Source organism: Carica papaya, chromosome 2, assembly GCF_054855325.1.
Source record: "Carica papaya isolate Zhongbai chromosome 2, ASM5485532v1, whole genome shotgun sequence".
Classification (NCBI taxonomy): Eukaryota; Viridiplantae; Streptophyta; class Magnoliopsida; order Brassicales; family Caricaceae; genus Carica; species Carica papaya.
The window spans coordinates 10,037,029-10,062,906 of NC_142310.1; the positions used below are offsets into that span (position 1 = coordinate 10,037,029).

Here is a 25,878-nt window from a genome sequence, read left to right on the forward strand (position 1 = left end):
TATTTATAATTTATTGTAAGTTAAAATGAAAGTAGTTCAAGAAAATATTGTATGATTATAATATCAAAAGTACAGAAGGTTAATTAATCAATTAAAAAGAGAAGGAGATATATTTGTTAGAACATTGATAATATAGAGAGTGACTGTAACTCTCTACAAAAGGCAATTTACAGCTTGACCTTTAAAAAATAAAAATAAAAAAGTCCATAATTTTAAAAATTCAACAAAAAAATTTCAGTTTTAAAAGTAATTATAAAAAAATATTTTTGTAACTACTAAAAAAATTATCTTGTCTGATGTATGTAGAAAAATAGCATTTTTATAACAAATTATCCACGAATTCAATTTTTTTCCCATAAAATTGATATAAAGGAAAAAAAATTTCAATAGAAATCAATTTGTAACATATTGGACATTTTTGTTGGAAGTGGGTAAGTGAAAATATTTAAACTTATATATATGATCATAAAAGAAGGAATTATTAGAAGAAGTAACTAATTGTTAGAATTTTCCTTTTGTGTGGAAGATAATATTCATACCATATAAATAATTTTCGTTTTTAATATAAAATAATATAAGCTTATCAAAAGAAAATATCTCCTATCTCTATTCACAATATAAGCATGGATTTCTTTGCCCCAAGATCCAACTTTTGGTGGCTATAAGATTATTAAGAACAAAGGCTCGGAAAATATAAAACTAACCCTAAGTTAGCATTGACACTTAAAAAGGAGCTCCAATTCAGATAAAAAAAATTACACGTTATTGAACTTATGCGATTCGTGATCTCTTATAAAAAGATTATAGACATGTATTTTTTCATACATACGATAGTAAAAAATAAATTATATAATAATAAGATATTATGATTATATTTAATAAGATAAAAAGTCAATTGCTTAATGATAATTCATTAGACTAATAAATAAGATTAAAAATAACTATTGAATCATGTAGGATGGTGAAAATCAGAGGTAGATGTTGGAGATTGCGAGATAAAATACAATAACGTATTGAATATAAAGATATAAGCATTCCATAAAAACAATATCGAGAAAGACATCAAGCAGCTAGTGAAATTGTTAGGAAAAACAACGTTTAATGTGCAACAAGCACACACTTGGTTGTTATGGGCATATAGTGGTATGTGCTTCATGCAATGGAGGTGTTTGACAGACAAAAAGAACTAAAATTTTAACTACCAACACAAATTATTTGTCTATTTTTAGTGACTAATTAAAATTTTTATAAAATAATTTGGAGCAAACATGTTGGATAAAGTATTTTAACTATTTTTGAGTAAAATCAGGTTTGAGTAGTACGACTTTTTCATTACGGCTTTCGGATTGGGTCCAGTTCATATTTGCTAAAACCCTTCCCCTGTCCAATTCATTACTAATTTTTTGCAATGCTGATAGATACTTCTTTAAGTTGAAATACTTTATTTGTTTTTAATCTTCAATTAATTGATGGATTATCATTTTAAAATGTTACTTCTAACTTATTTCATTTATTTTAAGAGTAAACAACTCACTCCACTGATTGAACATCTTTGACATTATCCATGTTGACAGTATAACGATCAAGCCATGGATGCACCTAAAATTTAGCTTTTGTAAGAACAGATTAATTATTTTGCTCTCTTTTTTTTTTTTAATTTTCTTTTGGGTGTGTATACAAATCTTGTAGCACTGCACTTGTTTGGGATGCCCAATTGGTTGAATGTTTATACATTTCCACTTTGTGTCATAGGCTGCCAATGGGCCTATAACTTGAAAAAATAAGGCCTACAACTATTTAAACAAATGGCCCAATCGATTGAAGTTTAATTAATTAGGAGAGAAAATTTCCTGTGCTTTTACCCCATTCATGTTGAATAGAGTAATTTATTTATTTATTTTTTTCCTGGGGTAAATGGTGTACACTTCTGCCATCTGGAGCAACAGATTGAAAGATTATTCTTATGAAATCCTAAAATTCTGGGCTTACATTATCCAGTCATATCATAATGCAGACTTATAATAATTAAAGAACAGGCAATAGAACCAATTGCTGGTTTACTCAAAAGAGTAAGCCAAATTGACATGCTTTCAGGCCACTGATTACAATGCATGCACTAGCTGCTTTTTTTTTTTTTTTTTTTTTTTTAATTTTTTTTATTTATGAACACGTAGTAATAGTATCCTCCAAGAGAAAAGGTTAAGACTTCATTTTGTGGTTATTATGAAGAGAAAGAACGAGGTTTTCAATGGATAAGAATCTTTTCTCTGGCTTTTTTTTAGTACTGCATATACAGATTTTCAATTGAAATATATTTACCTCAAGCTCAGTTACTAGCTTCCCTAATTCAGGTACCATTCATTTTCCAATTACCCAATTGGATATGCAGTAAGTAAAAAGCTTCAGCAGTCAACAGTTTGATTTTTGGCTTCACTTATTTGGTTACAGGTTGCTGATCTCTATGCAATAATAATTCACTTCACGTATATATATATACAGCAGATTTTGTCATGGGGAATGTACCATGTGTATCTATATATGTACTCTTTTAAGTGTTGTGTAAGAACGTCCAGTCTTAGGATATTCACCACCAGAGAAAATTATATATAAATGTGTGTGTGTGTGTGTAATTGTATCAAACTTAATTTCTCGTCTCTTCCATGGCTGATTATAAGCTCAATAACTTATGCACGAGCAGAAAGAAAATGTGATATCTAAGAGGCTAAGAAACTTTTTTTTTTTTTTTTTTTTTTTTTTGAAAAGGAAAAACAAAAGCCAGAAGAAATAGCAGAGAAATAAAAACGCTTCCCTATTTGTTTTGTTTGTCTGCTAAACCAGATAATTCCAATAATAACCATTACAGTATCATTAAGAATATAATCTCAAATTAAGTTTGACTAAATATAAAAATGAAATATTTCATTGTTAGCTCTTGCGAACATTATTACTCAAGTGACGTATATATTAATAATAATATAATTTTTTAAATAAAAATACACATAATCTTATCTGATTTGAAAATACATATTTTTTTAAAGACTTAAACACAATTTTTCTTTTCTTTTTTGTTTTTTTTTTTTTTAAAAAGAGTAACCGTAATTAATAAAAGGAATAACTGATTTGAAATTTTAGAGTAACTGTAACTTCTAAAAGTGGTATCAAGTCTGTCTTGTGGTCATATCCTTATTAGCTTTGTCATTAATTTTGGATCATCATGAGTTGAGCTGGAACATTAAATGCGCATCATCAATTAAAAAGTCATTGGGAAATGCAGATAATATTAACTTCAGCCTTGATACATATATATATATATATATTGAGGATTTCAAAATATGAATACATACATACATATATATATATATATATAATATAAAAGGAGGACATTCTCAAGTGTGTTAGGGTGGTGATGGCCTGACCTTACGCATTAAAGAAAGAAGAGAGAGTAAAATGAGTAGAGTGGTCCAAATAATCAATTCTAGGTAGTATTAGGGTACGTGTGCATTTCAGGAAGCACCTGATATTAAAATCTGTGGGTACTCATCGTCACGGAAGATGAGCCAAAAAACTACTCTTCACTGAGAATCAATCATCTTAATTTAATTTAATTATAATCTTATATAACTACCCTCATTATTTCTTCCTCTTGTGCCTTCCAATACCATCATTTGTGAAATCTCAACGTTTAAATAGATATATATATATATATATATGTACACTCACACATTCTGTTCAATCTATGTAAGGCCCAACGCGTGGAGCGGGCTTGGCCTTGTCTGATGCTTTTCGGTGTTTCGCTGAGGCAAAGGCTTGTTCGTATAAGTTTTGTGACATGTTAGTGTCCTCGAGTGTAATGTTCTCATTTTGGATTTCTGGGCATCTTTTGGGGGAGATTGTCCTTGCTTCTGTTCCAACAAAATTTTACTTTTACTTCAAAAAATAAGTCATTGAAATAAATTTTTTTCTATCAAACTTCCAAGTGTTTGAGATAGTTTAATTAATTTAGTACATGAATTCTATTAAAAAAATTTAAAATTTATATCAACGAACAAAGGACTGGAAGTATGTGGGCCGTGAGCCCAGATCCATAGAAGATTAAAGTGCAAAATACACAGATTTCACTTAATCTCAAAGACAATGATAGAGTGAGAGTATGCTGTTGGTGTACGAGAGTCATTCGAGACATAAAACCTTGCTTCGCTCACAAACTCTCGCTCGCTGCAAGCAAGACCCTAATAGGATTTTTTTTTTTTTTCTTCTTTAGCTTGATGGTTCTGCAGATCGCCTTTTCAAAAGAGTTGAGATATTTTCACTAGTCTTCTTCCTTGTATTATTAGTAACCTTTGATAGCTAACTAGTTTAGACACAAGAATTTTGATTTATTATATGATATTAGAGCATAGAGTATAACTAGATATTGAAAATTCAAACTAAATTACTATAAATCAAAACCCTACACTTCTAATTAGGACAAATTTAGATCTTTTGAATTCGAATAGTCCATACTATATTGAGAAAAACTTAAATTCAAGTACAGTCTTTATCCCTTAGTTGCTTAAGGCCAGAAACTATTGTGTATGACATAAATCCATGATACGCACATTGAAAATATAAAACAAGTTAGGGTTCATAGATGGAACCTTAGCAGAATCGAGAGATTTGGCAGATCCACTAAGAACACACTACTTACAATACAAGAACATTTTAATCATGTGGATATAAAACAAGTTGTCACCTGATATCAAGGCCAATATGTTCTATGCTGAAATAACGCATAATTTATAGTTTGACTTTGAATAGAGACATGCTCAATAGAATGCACCCATAATCTATAAAGCGAAGTAATATATTATGAATCTTACACATAATCCAAACTCCGTGAGAGTATACTTAAAACTTGTTAATAAGATTGTAATTCATATAGTGATACAAAAAGTCTATAATTCATCATAATTTTGAAAAAAATTGTATTCATTTTTTTAATACAAAGTCAAAGCTTTATAATATGATAATTTATAAGTCTAAATGCTAAATTCATCCCTATATTATTTTTAAATATTTGAATTGATTCATCTTCTAAAATTTTACTTTTTTAATCATTTTTTCTAAAATACGTGTATTAGTCTCTATCTATTAAATACTATTAACATAATTAGTGGATTTGTCACATCACAACGAGTTGAACACATAATTATTTTTTGTCGGATAAATTTTTATGTCAGTTATCACCTAACATTATATATATATATATTTTAATTTTTAATTATTTTAAAATAACAACAAAATTGAGAACACAAAATTAAAAAATAAATTCTTCCAGCTTCTATGATAGTTGTGTTATTGCTCTTAACCTCATCAACACTAGCCTTGTTTTTTGTCTTTATCTCCCAAATCTCCATGCCTTGCCAAACCTTCTCAACCTTGATGCAAACTTAATTCTCGAAGCAAAGCATTCAAATCATAGAAAGACAAGCCTCAATTCGTTACAACTACTTTTGCCATGTCCTTCATAGTCTTGCCTCTAATTTTCTTACTCACCATTTTATTTTCCATTACAATCTCTCTCACTACCTTCTCAACTTTTTCTCCATTTAAGAAACCCCCCTCCAACATGAACTCTACATTCACCCCTATCTTCAACACCTCTAATGCTATTTTTTCTTTATAAAATTACTTTGTAGGCACAGATGATGTCATAATCAACACATTGATAGTCACTCTTTCTAATGTCTAATCCCACCCACAATACGTCATGAACTCTACTGCCACTTCCTGCTTCATAATTAACACCTGAGATGCCCACCATCAAATTATCAATCCTTTGCCTTTTGTTTTTTACTTAAATATCTCAAGTAAACAATCCTCCTCTTAGTTGTTGTTGTTCTTTTTCTCTAATTCTGGCAACCCAAATGAATAGTTGCCTAGAAGCTTCAGGGCACCTTGCAATCTCATTAACTAAGTTGAGTTGAAGCAGGTCATGTTGTTAAAACAAATGTAAATAATTGAGTTTGGAGTCTTCGAGTTCATCTATTTTCAAGCACTTGTGTTCATTACTAGAAGTTAGAAGGATTTATTTTTTCTTAATTTTATGTTTCAAAATTTTAATTTTTTTGTACAAAAAAATATTTAAAAATCAAAATATTTTTTTATACATTAGATGTTATGTAATGATCTCGGAAATCTAAAAGGAAATATATAATAACTTAAGTGCGGAAGCAAAATAAAATATTAAGATTTACATTTCTTACACAATAACTTAAAAGTACTAAACAGCATTACAAAATTTATTATTTGAAAGAAACACGAGAAATAAGGAAACAAATGGAAATAGAAAATATCTAACATCTACTCGTAATCTTCTTGCGAATCAGGCTCTGGAACCTGGTTCTCTTGATCTGAAATGGTTAAATAAAGGATGAGCTACACAAGCTCAGTAAGGATATCACACTATATCATAGGCACAGAAACAGAGGTTGGTATAAAATCGAAAACCACTAATGAAGCATTAAATTTAGTAAATTCATTTATCAATCATAAAATCATTTCTCATTCACTTACCATACTGGAATTTATGAAAATAACATATAAAAATAATAATACCATACAGATCATAATTTCATGAACAATTAGCAACATAAAACATATTATAAATCCATATCCATTAATAATAAACCAAACCATAACTATTTCTCATTTCACCATCCTACTAGTATCTATAGAGTTTCATAGGGATGTCTCCGCTACACGTGAATCATTTTCTTTAACAATCTCAATTACAGGCCGTTCCCATACCCCATCTAGTATGAATACCAAATCATTAAACCTCAATACCCCGTCCAGTATGAGGGTGAAGCGGGTCGTCCCCATACCCCGCACGGTATGAGCACCCAATTATTCAGTCTCTATACCCCGTCCGGTATGAGACAATATTTACGGTAGGGTTCTCTATGTACTCAGTTCGCCCACTATCTCCCAGAATATCTGGTAAGGTTGCCTTTTCATCTAATCATTTAATTATACAATTTCTTTACCGTTTAAACTTCATTTTTTTCGATTCAGCAGTAAACACGTAAAATAAACTATACATGCATTCAAAGCCATAAAATAAATAAATAAGATACCATCATGCAGGTAAACTGTAAAAACAATCAACAACAACAGTAGATAATTGTCGGTTCCAACTTCATTAGCAACCTGTAATTAATTATGCATGTTTACTATAATCGCACAAAATACCACATTATTATTTATTTCAACTTCAGTTCTATGATAGAGAATAGGGTGAGGGATCCTTACGCGATTTAATACCGAAAAGCTAAATGGTTTACTGTGCTTACGGGTGGTCCCTAGGTTCCCTGAATTTTTTCTTCGACAACTAAAACGCGCTTATAATACCTATAAATGTTCCAAATAAATCCAAAATCAGTCCCAAGGCCCACTTGGCCAATTTTAAAAATCTGGCACGGTGACTCTGCCGTGCTCCGGCAATGGCGCCGCTGTCCGGGGCGGCGATCCACGTTGGGTCGGCCTTTTTTGACCGTTTTTGCATCGATTCTTGCGAGTAAATATGTTAAAGGGCTTCGATTGACCGAAAAAATATAAAAAATCGAAACTCATTAGCAGCGGGGCTCTCTGATGTGGCGGTTCCTCCAGCTCACGTTGCGGTAGAGTGTTTCACTTCAGTCAACCTGTAGAGAGGAAAATAGTGATCACAACGGTAGAAAAATTACACGAAATAGGAATCGGGAAGGGTCTCATCGGAGGCGGTTTGTGAAATTCTCCGCGGTAGTGCTGTCGGGCTTCCTCAGTGTTTTTCGGTCAATTGGTAGATTTTTTCACTCTGATTTTGTCATGAGTGAGCTTAAAATTTAATTTTGTGCAAAAGGGGTGGTTTTTTCCTTTTTTAGCAGTTGGAAAGGGTTCTGGTGCAGCGGCGGGTGGCAGCGGTCAGCTCCCCGGCGGCTGGATCGTCTTCTCCGGTGAGGGGTTCTGGCGGCTAGGGTGCCATGCTATTCAATGATATTGGAAAAATGGCAGTGTAACGTAACAACTAGTATTGAAAGCTGGTCGCCCTTTGAGGGAGGGAAAACCTTTCAATAGGAGCCCTACTTCCACCTCATCACTTTAATTTAAGCGCAAACCCATTTCTTTCTTCTATGCCGGGCGTGAGATGAATACCATAAGAGATTCTTTCCCTCCTAACAAGGAAGAGGGGAAAAAGGCGCTGTCATTTATCTTAACCAGTTTCCCGAGGCCCAGACCAACTCAGAGAATCACTTGCGCTATTTAGCCCTTCGTTTTGCCAACAAAACAAAGAAGTCATCCTTGACAATTTCCCATTCCTTCCCTGCCAAGCCGCCTCTCTTCGCCATTCGAAGTACTACCTCTGCCTTCCCTTTCTATAACATACCTAGGCACCCTCCTTTTCAATCACTAAGAAAAAAGAAAGAAAAGCCCTATCGTTGTAAAGCTTTGTCTTTGATTTCTCCAGCCCCAGGGGAGTTTACTTGACCCATTCCCTGATTTTCTCCGTATGAGGACCTCCTTCCCTTCTGCCCACTCTCCGTTCACACGGTTCTTAAAGCGGAGGAGGAAGGGTGGGCAGCTGGTGCGGATGGGGATTATTTATATCCATCAACTTTTGATCTAGGCCGTCCATCGCGTTCAATCTAGACCGTCCGATTGCGATCAAATAGGGAGTGAATTTGGACCGTTCATCGAGATCCAATCTTGTCGTCTATTGCGATTCACTGTGGATCGTCCGGTTGCGTTTGAATCTAGCCGTTCGATTGTGTTTGGGAGGGAGCGCATGCAGGCCATCCGTGCGCGCGGGAACGGACCTCAGCCGTTCGATCGGGCGCACGTAGATCGTCCATGTGGCCCCCTTGCGTGACCTCCCTCATCAGCGTCTCTGCCACTTGGCATGTCCTGCTTGGTCCGCGCTGCTGACCCGGCGTCTAACGTGGCAAAACTTTTCAAAATTACGTTTTGTCCTCTGTTTTTTTATTTTTCTTTCAAAAATACCCATAGAATCCAAATTTTCACTCATTTTCTCCAAAATTATTTTTAATTAAATCCTTATTCAATTTTATTTCATTTTTTACTCTAAATAAAATAAAATAAAATACATTAAAATAAAGCAAAATAAACAAAATTTATATTTATTAATTATTTGATCACCAAAATAAAAAATTTGTGGGTGTTACATGTTAGATATCTTTTTGTGATATTTAATATGAAAATTTATCTGAATAGAAATAATTATGTGACAAACTCCCTACATGATAAATTTGCTATCAAAATTAGTGGTATTTAATGGAAAAAATTTAATTTACATATATTTTTTAAAATAAAAAGATAAAAAAATGAAAAATTAATAGAAAATCAATTTAAATATTTAAAACTAATAAAAAACTAATTTAATATTTAGTTTATAATTTATATAATTGCCCTAACTTCCAATCTGAATGAAGATTGGACATCAAGTGCATATATTCACTTTTTAAAAATTCTACAAAATAAATTAAAAGTATATTCTGTAACGACCCAGAACTTAAAAAGAAATAAATTATAAATTTGAATGCAGAAACGAAATAATAGCGTTAGAGTTTACATTACTTATACAATAATTCTGAATACCTAATAGCTACGGGAATGACCATTCAAAAAAAATAACGAAAAATCAAAGAAAGAAATTGGAAAGTAAACAATTGAACATCCTATTTGCAATCCTCTTGTAGATCAGAATTTGAATCTGGTCATCTTGATCTGAAATAGTTAATGAAAGAGTGAGGTACACTATCTCATTAAGAATATCACACTACTCACCAATATAAAAATGAAGGTTTGTAAAAATTATGAAAACTACTAATGAAACTCTTTATTTAAGTAAATTTATTTATCATAAATAAAATCATTTATTGTACACTTACTGTAACAAAAATTTTAAAACTGACTTATAGAAGCAATAACATGACAACATTATAATCTTATATTTAATCAAGTAAGAATAACAACTTTCACATTTTATTTGCCTATTGGTATCCATGGGGGTCCATAGGGATGTCTCTACTATGCGTGAGCCCTTATTTAATATTTTCTAGTAACCGGCCATCTCCATACCCCATCCTGTGTGAGCGCTAAAAATATTATTCCTCAATACCACGTCCGGTATGAGGGTAAAATGAGTCATTCCCATACCCCGTTTGGTATGAGCGCTAAAATACCAATCATCGATACCCCATCCAGTATGAGATAATATTTACGGCAGGGTTTCCTATGCACCCGGTTTATCTACTATCTCCTAAGATATCTAATAAGGCTACCATTCATTCAATCACTTAATCAAATAATTCTCTGTTTACATTTAATTTTTAGTTTCACAATTTAACTGTAAATAATACAGAACAAGCAATACATACATCGAGAAAACATAACAAATCATCATACTAACTCTAGTTTATTATTATGCATTTGAAACTGTAAAATCAATCAAATAGGATAAACAGTAAATAATAACCGGTTCCGGCTCCATTAGTAACATGTGATTAATTATCGAAATTTTTTAAATTATACAAAATATCACATTATTTACAATTAAACTTCAATTCTATAACGAAGAATAGAGTGAAAGATTCTTACCCGAATCGGTGTCCGAATGCTAAACTTTCGATCACGTCTACTGGCGGTCCCCGAGTTCTCTGAATTTTCTTTTGGAGATTAAAACACGCTCCAAGTATCTCGCAATAGCTCAAAAAATCTAAAATCGGTGTTAAAAACCCTTTCCAACCAATTTCGAAATTATGGCGGCGGCGGTGCTGTGCTCCGGTGATGACACCGTCGCCCACGGCAGCGATTTTTTTCGAGTTGGCTGATTTTGGCCGTTTTTGTACTCATCATGCGAGAAAACACGTTAAGAGAGCTCGGTTGGCCGAAAAAAGTCAAAAAATAAAAGCTTACCAGCAGTGAAGTTTTCCGGTGTGGCAGTTTTGCCTGCTCACCTTCGTGGTTGGACATTTTTCTTCGGTCATCTTGTGAGAAAAAAAATGGTGAAAAAATTGCATGAAATGGGAATCGGAAAGGGCCTCATCGAAGGCGGTCTTTGATTTTTCTCGCAGCGGCATCGCTGGGCTTTAGCCGCAGTTTTTGCTTCATCCACCGGTCCCTTTGCTCTGATTTGGCCATGAGGGTGTTCAAAATTAAATTTCGAGCGTCTGAAAGAATTTTTTACCTTTTTGGCAGTCGGAGTGGCTCTAGTGCGGTGGCGGATGACGGTCGACTTCCTTTCCGGCAACTGGTTCTTCTTTTCTGGCGGATGGGCTGGCGGCTAAGATTAGGGTTTGGTGTGAAGTGAAGTATTTATATATATTTTCTTTTAATCTAGGTCGTCCATCATGTTTGATCTGAACCATCCGATCGCGGGCAAGCAAATTGCTAGCGTGACACCGCGTCAGCGTGCCTTGCCACGCGACGCATTTTGGTTCGTCGAGACTGCTGAGTGGGCAGTCTTATGTAGCATATTTTTCTTAAATTACGTTTTGACCTTAAGTTTCTGATTTTTCTTTAAAAAACACTCTTAAAACCCAAAATTTCAGCCATTTTTTTCAAAATTGTTTTCAATTTCATCCTCCACCTATTTTTCTTAATTTCTTCATTAAACAAAAATTCATAAATTTAAAAATTATATTTTATACATTAATTTTAAATATTTTTAAATTAAATTCTGGGTATTACATATTGCCCGGCAAATTTAAAGAAAACACCATTCATGGTGTTTTATTGGATTGAATGTGCACCAAGAATTAGGGCAACCTTGTGCATGGCAACGAAGATATTTTGATATTTTATTTGCTCAGTTTAGGGGCTGACTTATTTTTATTGAGCTGCCTATACATGTACGGGCTTATTGACTACTTTATTTTGTGTGTTTAGGAATATCAAGCGTTATTTTTTGTGTTTTCCATCATTCGGTTTTTCTTGAGAATTTCGTGGTGGTGTTGCATTTTCTTTTATATCAATCAATATACTTATTTTTATTTTTTAAAATATTATCATATTCTTTAAGTAACACACTCATGCTAATATATATATATATATATGTATATATGTTTTTGAAAAAAAAAGTAAAAAAGTTCTAAATTACTTACTTACAAAGTCAAGTAATTAAAAAGTTATAAACTAAAAATACTATTTTAGTCTTTTATACTATAATATAAAAGGAAATTAAATATTTGAGACAATTAACGAAAAAAATATTAATAATTAAATTATAATAAATGTTAAAATTTGACAACTAATTTAATAATTTATTTAAAAATTTATAACTATACATATATCTTTGGTAAAGTTTTGATATCATAATTTATAATATCTACCTAAAAGAAAAAATATATAAATAAATAAAATTTATGAGTTGAATGTAAATGAAATGAATTTTCAAAGATTGAAACTTTTAATTAATTTTAGGGACCTAAATGAAAGTGAAGAAGAAAAAGGAAAAAAAACATAAATAAGAAGTGGAAGGGGGCAAAAGAAATTAGAAAAATGGACAACTCAGATCGGACTGCTGGAGGAGATTGGATGGAGGATATTTAAAAGAAAATGAATGGCCCAGATTGAACCTTGCAAGATCCAACGTCTAAGAAAGTGGGTATTTAAGGAAACAATTAGGGTTTCATTCTTCATTTTGAAGGGTAGCCAAAAAAGAGAGAGGGAAAAGAGGGAGGAACCGATCGGGGAGAGAGGAGGAAGAAGGCTGTCGCGTGGGGAAAGTCGAGAAGGAGAGAAGAGAGATGAAATTAAAAAGAGGCTAGAAGGGAAAAAGAAAAGAGAGAAAAGGGAAGAAAAAGAGGGTGGCCAAGCGGGAAGAAAAGAAGCTGAGAACGGCCACTGCAAGGGGAAGAAGAGAAAAGAGAGAGTGACAGAAGCGGTGAGTGGTGGAGTTGAAGTTGAAAGGAAGAATAAGGGAAGGAAAACGACCGAGACGTCGTGCGAAGGTGGAGACCGACATCAGCAAACGTAAGTTTCATCATTTTTTTCGTATTCTCTTCCTATTCTGTTAGATTTTTTTATTTTCTTTACTAATCAGTTTGTAGGTTTGAAAAATCACATTGAGTCTCAACCAAGTACGCAAGGGAGCCGCGGGGTGACCGGGAGCCAAGTTGAGGCCAAATCGCCCATGCCGAAAGGTAAAACTGTTATGTTTTCGTGTTTTGGTGGCGGTTGAGCGGCGGTGGAGCAAGGCTGGTGTCGAGCTAGCCGCGCGGGCTCGGCCGGACCACCCACCCGTGAGGGAACCAAGGAGATTTCCTCAGGAATGGGGAAAATCGACCCATTCAAGAAGTCAAAGGGTCTTCCCCAAGCATGAAAACCCGATCCACTATTTTGAGGTTCAGATTCGTTGTTTGGGAAGCTAAAAATTTTTTCTCGAGAAACGAGAATCCGGTTTGCCGTCTGGAAAATTAAAAGTCTTTCTCGAAAAACGAGAATCCGATTCGTTGAACAAGAAACTAAAAAGTTTTTTGGATATGGATTTCTATAATTTTGGGTATTCCATTGGATGATCGTTGGAACGAGTTATTTGATTAAATTAATTTTTAGTATTTCGAAGTATTTTAATTAATTATGTCATGTGTATAAGAAAATTTAGACATTCAGGCGGATTCAGAAAAATGCGTAGGAGAGTAAAATTTCTAAATCTCAGTAGGGTTAAATTTCAAAATGTACATTTATTTTATAAAAATTATAAATTTTGAAGTTGAGCGGACATTGGCCCAATTTCAATGAAAAAACAGAACCTAAATTATGATAAGTAAATCTAAGCAATTAGAACTTTATGAGAAGACCAAACTAGAAAACAGATCTAATAGACTGAAAGTTATTTGAACTGATAAAATATGAAATTGAAAATAAAAATTCTCAATTAAGAAAAAATTACAAAAGAAAAAGAAATAATTGAGGTTAAAAAATAATTATTTAAACAAATTAAAAATTTTGGAATGAGAGGGTAGGAGTGAATAGGGTAAGGACCCTGAATACCTTATTGTTTAGTCTGAATTAAGGACGGGAGTGTGTGTGTGTGGCTGAAGTTCAGCAGGCATGGTGAACCTGCACATGGATAGAGTTTAAAATCTAATTCAGACATGGATAGACATTTGTGTGAGTGTGGGTTACCTAGCAAACATACTTGTTGTGGTTATTGTGTGATTTATGTGTGTGCTATCCATGTGATGTAGGGATTCATTTCGCATTTCCTCGATGATGACATAAACGACATCACAATGAAACTATAGAAATGACATTTTGAGGGTATCTATGATTTTTTTGTATGTGTGATTATATTTCGAAATGATGATTGATATTTGAGTGCATCTATGACTTTCGAGAGTATGAAAATATACATTTGAGATTTTTATATAATATTCGAGAGATTTCATCAGATCGATCAGGAATAAGTGAAATAGTAAAAATAAGAACATGAATTTTATACTGAAATATTTTTATTGCTTTTGTTTATTACCGTGTATTTTGCATGAAATTTTATTTGGGTTGAGAGAACGAAAATACTTATTGAGTTGGTGAAACTCAATAAATTTTATTTTGATATTTTTCAGAGGAGAATGAAGAGTCAGCACCACTGGCAGACGAGTAGAATCTGTAAAGTAGTTCTTGTTTTTGTATATTTTGTGCATATTCAAAAAAATTTGTTTTGTTCAATTAGATTATAAATTTTGACCTCATATTTTGTATATATAGTTACTTTATATATCACATGAGATGTTAGGTTGTATTATATTTTTTGATCTACGAATGTATATATTTTATGGGTCTACTGCATGAAAATGACATGAATAAGAATTAATGTTTCATATCGAATATTGGGGCGTGGCATAATTTTTTATAAAAGTAATTTTTTCACAAAAAAATACAAAATATAAGTAAAAAGATGAAACACATTACTACGATTGATATATAAAAGCTTCAGCTCAAAAAATTGATTGAGAAGGTTGGTAATGAACTACACTCTCTCCAACCCAAAACTATATGTAAAAATGTTTAGATTTATCATAATCAAACCCCACAAATTTGCCATGTGATATTTCTTAATTCATGATGAATTAGAATTGCACTCTTAGCATTTGGTGTAATGCTAGCTCTGAGTACAAGATGGTAGGAAATTTGTTTACTGGTGCCAAAGGTTAACAAGTATTCATACTGAAAACTGACTAGAGAACTGCGTTAAATTTTTTTTTCTTATCATACTTCCCAAAAATTCGGAAATTTGATGGTATATAATTTGCGTATATAAGTCTACCTAAATGATAAGATTATTAATGAAATCTAAAAGAGTGTAAGAATGGCTATGATCCAGTTACCTTATATTGTGTGTTATCTATACTAATAAGTGCAAATTAATTTGCTTAACAAATATCTTGATTTAGAATTTGAGAAGTTTCTAAGCTAGTGTATGAAATATTCTCTAGCTACTAATTTAGAGGCTAAAATTTAATTATAGGAAAGCATAAAATGAGAAAATTGAAGAGAGAAAATGCAGCAGTTAATTTCCTTTTTTAGATAGCTATTTTCTTGACATTGAAACTGATAATTAAGCTAAGCTGGTGAAAAGTTACTTGCACCAATTCATCAAATGAGTGATATGTATCTTTCTGAAAGCTTACAGTCCTAGGAGATAACAGCTAATTGATATACTTTATTTTTTCAGGTATTAATTAGATCCAGGATTCTGTGACCTAACTTAATCACATAAAACATATTTAATTAGTTTCTATAAGAGGAGGAAAAATGAAACAAAAAGAGAAGCAGACCAGCAGAGTGGCAACTGAGTGAAAAGGACTAAGATCTCAAGCAACTGGGCAAGTTCCAAAGAATAAAACAACAATTGGGGTTGGAGGGATAGAGTAAATATCCAACTTAGATCACAAAAACCCTAATAATGAGATACTTGACAGTAACAGTTCCATGTTCCATGGTAAGCCCCCAGGGTACAATGATACCCAGGAGAGGTCCCTAACCCTGCACGGGGACCATTAGATTTTACAATGCGCCCATCTTATCAGCACAAACATATATATAATCAAAGCAAACAAGAGCACAGACACATATATACTCCTGATTGTCCTCAATCGTATAAAACCCAGTTCATCTTTTTTTTTTCTTAATTCACTAATGTCTAACATTAATGAAAATGGGTATATAATCTTAGGAACTATATTTCGTATAATACTAATATTAACATTCATATTATGTATATTTATCCTTTTACCAAGGCAATGTCTCTCAAGTCTCAAACTTACCCAAACGACCCTCCATCCACACCCACAAATTAACAATATTTGTACAAACATATATAGCCCTCTCTCCTTTTAAAGTCACGAGACCCACTGAGTCTTTGTTGTTTCAATTTTTGGAGAGAGAGATGAGTGCAGAGAGGGTGGCAGAGAAACTGATAGAGAACTTTCAAAGCCTCTTTTTCTTCCACCTTCACTCAACTAGCCTCTATATTGCAGTCTCTCAAACTGAAGTCATAATTTTCTAAAGCTTTAGTTATCTTCCCATCTGAAAGATCATTGTTTGCCCCTCAATATATATATTTTTTTCTTCTGTCTTTCTCTGTCGGTACCATGTAGGTCTTCTTCTCTCTTCTCTTTTCTTTATCTCAATACTGATGTCATCTCCTCACCAACTTTTCCTTTTGGCTCTTATTTGCAGGAGACCGGAGAGGAACGTTAACCCTTTGGACCTCAACAACTTTCCCGACGACTTCGCTAGAGATGGTAAACAGCTCTTTGAGGACACCTCTTCGTCTGGTATTTCTTCCTCTTAATTTCCGTTTATGATAGAAAAAACCTGTTTTTTGTTCTTTTTTGTGTGTGATTTAGTTTAATAATCATTAGTTTAGTCACAAGAGAAAAGTATTTAAATATCTAAATATTAAATATTAATACAAGTGAAAGGAGGGATCCCCTTGATTTTATGCCTTTAATAACCACAAACACACTCTTCGAAGCTACCTACTTAGGCTATTCCATTTACATACAAGCTTAAAAAAGAGAGCCAATGCTTGTTTTGTTTGCATTAAATGGTAAACAAGATAAAAGGAGTTTAATGTTTATAGAGTAATTAGGCAGCAGGTATAGTCTCATCGAAGTTGCTTTAATTGTTGTTGGATTTTAATGGTTGCAGGCTATAGGAAAAAGAAAAGCGGCGCTAAGGATGGGAAAGATGAGTGTGGGAAGGTCTATGAGTGTAGGTTCTGTTCCCTTAAGTTTTGCAAGTCACAAGCTCTTGGGGGACACATGAACCGCCACCGACAAGGCAAGCAAGCTTCACTCCCAATTCTTTTTTTTTTTTTTCTCTTTCAATTAATACATCATACATGCTAACGAACATCATTTTGAGAGTGAGGAGAAAGAGCTCAAGTACTCAAGTTTTTAACTTTTGCCTCATAGTTTACTAGCCTACTTTTATTAATTTAAGCAAAAATGGTGACCACTGCTGGTTGTTATGCGCACAATGATTTGCGTGGTCTTTTCAATCTTGAGGAAAACTAAGTTGGGTCATGGGTGTCTGTTGCGTTTTTTCAGCTGAAATTCTTGGTGGATGTTTTTGGTGTTGAGGTTGATTTGATTTGATTTCTTTCTTTCTTTTTTTTTTGGATGGTCAGAGAGGGAGACAGAGACACTGAACCGGGCTCGTCAGCTGGTTTTCAATAACGATAACTTTGCCGCCCAAGGGACCCCTCACCTAGGGTAAGTTTCCTTATCCTCTATTCTAACTCTTTGTTTCCTTGAATATCATTCTTCATACACCTCTCCTCCAACTTCATTTTCCACTTGTTTCTTTTTGTTGTTGGCTCAGAAGAAAACTCAAGTGACCCAGATGCTGTCTTGAACCCCCCAACCCCCCCAAAAAAAAAAAACTACAGAATATAATTAATAAGAATATCTGCTTGGTCGTATACCTGGATAATTATTCATCAAACAATTAAGACATAAACTGTTCAATCTTTGCAGATACCATGGAGCAGGTCCCATAGGAGACCAAACACTATACAGAGCCGTGTATGCACCAAGATTGTTCCCTGGTTCCTCATCTACTGTCTTGCCTCCACCGCCACCACAACCATATCTATATCCCTCACCTTCACGACTCACCTCTTACCACGCACAATACCCTCAACACCCAGCAGTGAATCATGACTACTATGTAGGGCATGTCCTTAGTGGTGGTAGTAGCAGTAGCTCGCATCAAAACCTAAACTATATGGGTGCTAGTGCCGCACCAGAATCGAGTTACACCTGCATTGGTGCACCTGTAGGACATGGTGGGTTCAACCCTGGCCCGATCAGAGGATCGGAGATGGCAGGATCATTAGTGGGTGGTGGTGGAGATGGGTCACTGAGCAATCAGGAGGAGACCTTGAGTTGGGGTAGGAGCTACGCGGCAGGCGGGTCATCACAGCATCGTAATTTGGATCCCCCTCCATCGATCAATCGATTTCAAGACGGGTTTTAGTATATTTATTTTCCTTTAGTTTCGTTTTTTTCTTTTAAGTTTTTGTTTTCTTTAGCTTGTGATTTTGTTAGTGATCATGAAGTAGGGATTTAATCTGGTTTGACACGCCACCCAGAGATAGAGAGAGACTTAACAAGCTGACAAATGGGGTCATGCGAGGAAGGAAAGATAGAGAAGTTTTTGGTTTATGTACAGGGATTGGGCCAGCTTTTTTGAGCTCATGTACACTCTCAGCTACTTTGGCGTGGAGCTGTGGTGTGAAATTGAACTTGAACAAGTGTAGTCAAAAGGGTTTTGTGATTTATTGTTTTTGAGATTCTTGAAACCTAAACCCAACCCTTGAGTCAAGGAAAAATGAGTGGGTGTTGGGGAACTAGAGATCTGAATGGGAGATGAAACTGCTAGTTACATGTGAACTGAAACTTCCTAAACTCTTTTTCTCATTTGGAGTTACTTTTGCATGGCAAGTGTTTATTTATTGCTTATTTTATATTGGTTGTGAGTTTTGGTTTTTCTTTTGATTTCCTGCTGTAGCATGCCCTTATCATTACATATTTGACCGATCGAGGAGAACCGAAAAGCCTACCAAAATGGATGTTCTTGTTTTTTTGAGACATTTATGTTTACACAATGCCTGCACAAAACGGGCAATGACCTAGAGAGAAGTGGCTTCATCTCCATTCAATTCACGGCCTTTTTGCTGAAAGTTTTCTGACCAGAAACAATCAACTCTGTCAAGAAAAAGTCTGTGAGATCAGTGATTTTCACTGGTCATTTATCTTTTGTGTGTGTTTCCATCTTAGCTACTTAATCATAACTAGTTTAGCTTTATGTTCTTGGTATATCTATGTGTGTGTGTGTGTGTATTACAATATTCACCGTCCTCAAGTTAACCCTTTCATCTCTTCTCTTCCCTTCTCCCATATATTCTTCTCCATATATCTAACAGAATCTTCTTTTATTTGCAAAAACCTGCCATCACTCATTATATTTAGTGACATCAAATAAATGTTAGTAGGTAACGTGTGTGTATATATATATATATATATATTGACTGTGTTCTTTGACAGGATACTTGGGAGGCTAAGGTAGTTTCGTAGTATTATAAGAATTCACGACCAGTAATAGGTTAAAATTTGACTGTGGGTTAATGTACTTTAATGAAGTAGTATTATAAGAAAATATAGTTTCGTAGTTAAAATTTGACCCAGAATAGTTATAGGTTAAATATGCTTCAACAATGCAATACTGTTATTTGAAACACATGCACACTCATGGGTTTATATCATCAAGTAGGCACTAACCAGCACGTGCTCATTATATGGATCTGGTCTCTTGCTTCCTGTAGGACTTACACCATTTAATTTAAAATTATTAAGATATTTTTTTTAATCATAAAGATATTTTTTTTAAAAAGTATCTTTATGTTATTTGAAAATTTGAACATTTGGAGGAAGTGTATAATATACAATAGTGGAGGGTAACTGTAGGAGAGCTCATGATAGGTAACTATTATGATTAGGATTTGGTGGAAGAACACTTTAGACGAGAATGCATTCGTTAATGTTATGGAATTAACATGAGTTGTTAATAGTTAAACAAATTAAATTATATATCCTTGGTTGATAAAAAAATTATCTTTAGGAACTATATTATAATACCTATAATATATTTTCAAATGGTAAATTCCTAATTAATAAGTTGATTTTGTGAGAGAGTTTTTAAAAGTAATTTGTTCATCTAAATTTAGTATAAAACCTTTCTAGAAGTTCAAATTTCTTTTATTAATAGATACAATCACAATAGAACTCAATCTTTGTATAGTATGATGAGCTAAGAGGATGATTATAATAAAAACAACGATGTAAAGATGGGGCCCAAATCATTATGTCATTGATTTTGATGGAGAGTTTTGCAGGTGAAGCTCTCATTCGTGAGATTAAGTAGTTGTTATTACAGGATTAGTAGGTTTGGATCCAATATATCTATTGTGAAAGAAATAAATGCATTGACTGATTGGCAAATGCTGACTTCTCTATACCAATGAGTCTCCACTTTCATGTTCAAGTGCTGAATGATCTCCAACAGTTTCTCACTGACGATATCACGAGTGTATCTTAGTCTCGAATGTGCATGATAATTTCTTAATTTTCTTTTGACTCTTGCCTCTCCTTGTACAAAAAAAAAAAAAGAGTTATTGGTTTTTCTCTTTGAGTTCTAAAAACAAAAAAAATAAGATAAGACTTCAAATGACCTAAAGTTCTAAATTTGATAGATAAATTATAGAAGAAAAAAAGAAAAAAACATAAATAAAAATATAAATTACAAGGAGAACATTTTACACAGGGAAGAGCTCTTTTGAGAAAATAGAACAACACCATTTGGTATTAAGGATAAAGATATTACTAAATAAAAATATGTGAAAGATTATGTTTCTTATCCTTGCTTTCTTGAGGGGCAATTTATTGTTTGAGTTATATTTTTGTCTAAATTATGTTATAAGTTTGTAGTTTTGGTAAATACTTTTTTTCTCTTTATAATAATGTCAAGTAGTACCTATTCTTTTGGTTGTGTTGTGGTTGGGAATTTATTTTCTATCGTCGTAATGTGAATGTCTATTTTATAAATGTATCTTTTTCTTCCACTAAAATTTTGTTGTGTTTCATTTTCTCTATTGTTCTCTATTAGATTTTGCTCTATGACTCGTTCTCTTTACAATATATAGATAGTTATATCACTTGAGAAAATAAACTAAAATGTTTTTTACTTAAGTTATTTAGTGCCACTAATTGGTGAGTTTATTTTTACTTTTAGCTAAGCACTCATGTTATTTTTCCTCTAAATAAGTGATTTCTAATGTTGTACATTTTTTTTTTGTCTTTTGATTTTGTAGTGTTAACTCTCTTGCGGCTTTCTTTTACACTACTTTTAATGGGAAGGCTTAATACCACATCACTTGTAGGAGGCTATGTATTTTGGTGGAGCACTCAAGTCATTTTTTCTCTATTAAGGTGATTTAGTAATGATCAATGTCCATGTCCACCACTTTCATTAGTATCAAATTGTGCATGATTCCCCCATTCCTTGTTGTTTCTAATATTCATGGAATTTTATTGATTTTAATATTTGTTTGATCTTTCATGCCTTTTTAGTCTCTTTTACGATAGTCTCTCATATGATTAGCAGTCCTTTTACTTCTTTGCAGCTAAGTAATGACTAATTTGCTTTTCTTTAATCTAGATTAGGGTCTTACAATTGTTTTTACATCTTTGGTAGTGTTATGAAATTATACTTGCTTTTGTTCTTATTATTATTATTTTTTTACTTTTTGGACTTTCAACTTATCTTATTTCTTATGTGTTGGATGCTTTTTTTTTTCTTTTGGCACCATCTTGTGGTCTCCCTTGCAAGAGTATCTATAGATCTAGATCTCAACATGATCATACTAAATACCGAATTAGGGTAAATATGTAGACTAAAGACTAAAATAAATTGAACCATTTTTTTTTTTTGAAATTATCATGTTTAACTAAAAAATAGTTAACGAAATCAATAAAAACTAAACAAAAAATAAATTCATAAATTATAATTGTTCATCAATCTATAGTTAATAAAGTTAATAGAAAATAAAAATATTAAATAGTAATCTATTTATTAAGATTTTTTTAAATCTCAATTTACATTGAATCAACCAAAATTTTTAATTTTCCATCTTTAAATCAGAAATTAAGTTAAACTGTACATGGTTCAATTCGGTTTGGTCACATTAGTCTATTTGATATGAATTGAAAAATAATCGAGCATTCTTACCCTCTTGGTCTCGTGCATTTCTTTAATACATATTCTTTCACTTCTTTGAAAATATCATACAAGTCGTTCTTAAAAATTATTATTTTGTAATTTTTACATATATTTCTACGTAGTTTATAATTTTAGTAAATAAATTACTAACATTACAAAATTATAGAACATTTGATTAAAAGTTTAGTTTTCAAATATTTTTATATTAAAATCAAAAATTAAACCGTGAACTTAGCACTTTTAATTTACAAATTTAAAACTGAAACCACAAACAAAATAAAAATTGAAGCAAATTTATGGAACTACAACAGTTTGATTCAATTTGAATTAAGATAATCAAATTTAGAGCTTATGCACAAGGCACCAACACTTTCGCTCCTGCTTCTAATTAATATTTCAATCAAATTAATTTCACTGTTCACAACAAAGAGTAGAAAAGCTGTTCGATTGTGTTGCTCTCTCTCTCTCTCTCTCTCTCTCTCTTTCACGTATACAACAAAATCTTTATCAATCCACAGTTCCATACCTTTCTCAAATATATCTCGAGATCACACCAGTACATAAGAGATCAGATATATATATATATGTATATAATGTATATTCGGTGTATATGTAGGTAGTTAGCTTATACATAGGGTGTTTGTATATGTTTGATGGTATAAACTCATAGCTATGTATATGTATATTTTTTAAAAAAATTGCATCTACCTACCTGTCAATCTTACGGGACAGTGAGATGAAGACAACGCAAAGGAGGGCAGCAAAAGCAGACGGCTATAGACTCTGTTTATTTAACCAATTACATTATATGGAATGTTTAAAGCTGCATATATCCTGCATGGGTTAATTTTCTTCTTTTTCTTATCATCTTTTTCATTAATTGTACATATTGTAACACAAATCCATATTTATTCTCACCCAAGCTGATACTCTTCGTCCTTTTTGACAGGTCTTTAACTTGTTTTTCTATCAGAAGGCTTTCATTTTTCAGTAGTTGTCTTGCGTGTTTACAATCAAATGATAATGACTTTTCTAATCTCATATAATTGATAAAGCATTTTATAACCATATATTATATATACATATACATATACATATATATATATATATATATTATAGGTAGCTTTATTTGATGAAACAGGAACACAGTAGCTTTTATCTTTATCTTAAATCGAGTGTTTCCCTTGTAGCTTACACTTTCCAATTGATTTACATGTATCACGTAGAAGGTCCTTTGGCTGGACTAATAATGCTTGTATCTTTAGAAATGGGTACTCTTTGTTGATAACAGTTGAAGTCAAATCCACTCTTAATTTTTGTGTATTTAATTAGATTTCTGTGATTGTTGTAGTTTTTATATTCTAAGTTTCAAAAGTGTTACTAAAACTATCGTGTATTTAATAGACACATTCTACTGCCCGGCCATAATAATTACAAATTATTTAATTTTCAACACTTTGATTCTGCTGTTTTTTTTTTTTTTTTTTTTTTTTCTTGGGTAATTAGGTGCTTTTTGCTGTAGAATAATTTTTGTTTTGGTTTACTTATGGTTTAATTAATACATCAATAAACTTAAACTTAATTTAACTTCTTTTTTTTTATTAAAAATTACAATGTACATATTCTGCAAATAATTGAAACCAAAATTCACAAAGTGATATACCATGGTGAGTAAAATACAATGTCCTTGACTCTTTTTTTTTTTGCTTCTGTCCTCTATGCCTCACTTGTTTCTATTACGGTTTATTTTTTTATTTTTAAAAGAAAAATTAAAGATTCCTTAAGAAGAAAAAAAAAAAAAAAAAAAAAAACAATTGAAGATGTCCTCTTGATTACAATTTCCTCCGGACAGATGACCTGGGACTAAGCAGTCATTGACAGTACAACAGATCTGCATGATACCCAAAAGTATAATTTGCTTCGTAATGATTTTGCATCAAAGCAAATATGTATACACACACACACATATATATATATATATGTATGTATAATATGCATGTGTGAGGGTATTCGTGTCTTTTGTATGCAGTAAATAAAAGAGAGCCAAAGTTTACCCTCTTATAATTAGCATTATAACAAATATTTCTGTGTCTTTAGTTAGGACAATTATATATTCTCTATATTTTGTTATTGTAATATGTAGTTTTATATAATTTGAAATAAACTAAAGATAAAAGTTTATTTGCATCATTATATTGTTAAAATATTCTAAAATTATTATATTTGTCACTGATAATAATAATAATAATAATAATAATTTATTTATCTGGCTTTAGTACATTTATACTCACATGCGAGTAAATAAAAATAAAGAAAAGAGATCAGGAAGCAAAATCTTTAACCCACCAATGAAAACATCACACTGCCGGAAACGAAATTCAAGACGGAAAACGACCCTTCACTTCCACAGAATCAATGTGTTTCTCTCTTTTCTCTTACCTTCCCTCTGTGTACCTATATGTGTGTGTGTGTGTGTATATATATACATACATATACATATATATATGCATGTACATATATGTTTGAGAACTAATACTGAATATGAGTTTTTTTTTTTTTTTCAAAAGGAAGTAAATATATATATATATATATATTTAAAAAACTTGATATATTTATTACACAATCTGGCTAAAGCCCTTTGTTTTTCCCGGGTTCTGTCCATACCCTACCTGTTTCAAAAGAGCCCATAATATAAAAGGGCCCGATCAGAAGCCTATAAGCCCATAGAGCAGTGAAGGTGGCCATATAAATAGCTATCCAATCCGACACTAAAAGATCCTCATATTGAATGTAATTTTATGTATCACGAATTTATTCTGCCTGCACTTTGCCTGTGCAATGAGTGTATGTTGTTATATGTGTATATATATATATATATATATATATATATATGTATATGTCAATGTATTTGCAATGGTAGAGTGATGTGTACATATATAAACTGATAGCCTAGCTTGTATATTTTTTTGTAACTTATGTAAGGCAAGGCAGTGAGGGCAGTAGAGTTGATGTAGGTCGGTTCTTTTGGGAATACCGACAAGAATGTTTTAGTCCTCACTTTAGACGCATTATATAAATAATTTATACATAAGCCTTTATATATATAAATATATCTATACATTATATACATAAGGATAAATAATATTATAAAACTTCTAATCTACTTAGTATATCATACACTTAGTTCGTATTTTGAAAGAACATATTTTTTCTGATGATATTATAAAAAAATTTAGAGTACTAAAAAAGTGTTAATAAAGTTTATTTATCCAAATTTGTAAAAATATAATTGTATTATGGATTATGCATAAACATGATTTAAGTTCGACTGTTTAAAATCCAAGAATATAACTTTTTCATGGAAATCTTCAATTTGAGTTTTTTGTTTGTTTGTTTGTTTGTTTGTTTTTCATGTTACTTTCTTGGGGTGTGATCTTTTTATAAGCTGTCAAGAATTAGCAGGTCAAGTTATTTTTATGGCCGTCCACCATCAAACCAATCTCTGTGCATTATATGAGTACTTCCGCTGTTCACTGTTCATTATCA

At 32.3% G+C, this 25,878-nt stretch overlaps 1 protein-coding gene across 1 annotated transcript; it reads left to right on the forward strand.

Annotated features, from left to right (window-relative positions):
- The first annotated feature begins 16,313 nt into the window (after positions 1-16,313).
- On the forward strand, positions 16,314-19,373 carry JAG (C2H2 and C2HC zinc fingers superfamily protein). Its single transcript, XM_022056325.2, has 5 exons — positions 16,314-16,639; positions 16,726-16,823; positions 17,200-17,331; positions 17,681-17,765; positions 18,030-19,373. Coding segments are annotated over exons 1-5 (819 nt in total). The 5' UTR covers positions 16,314-16,637; the 3' UTR covers positions 18,532-19,373.
- Positions 19,374-25,878: the final 6,505 nt, after the last annotated feature.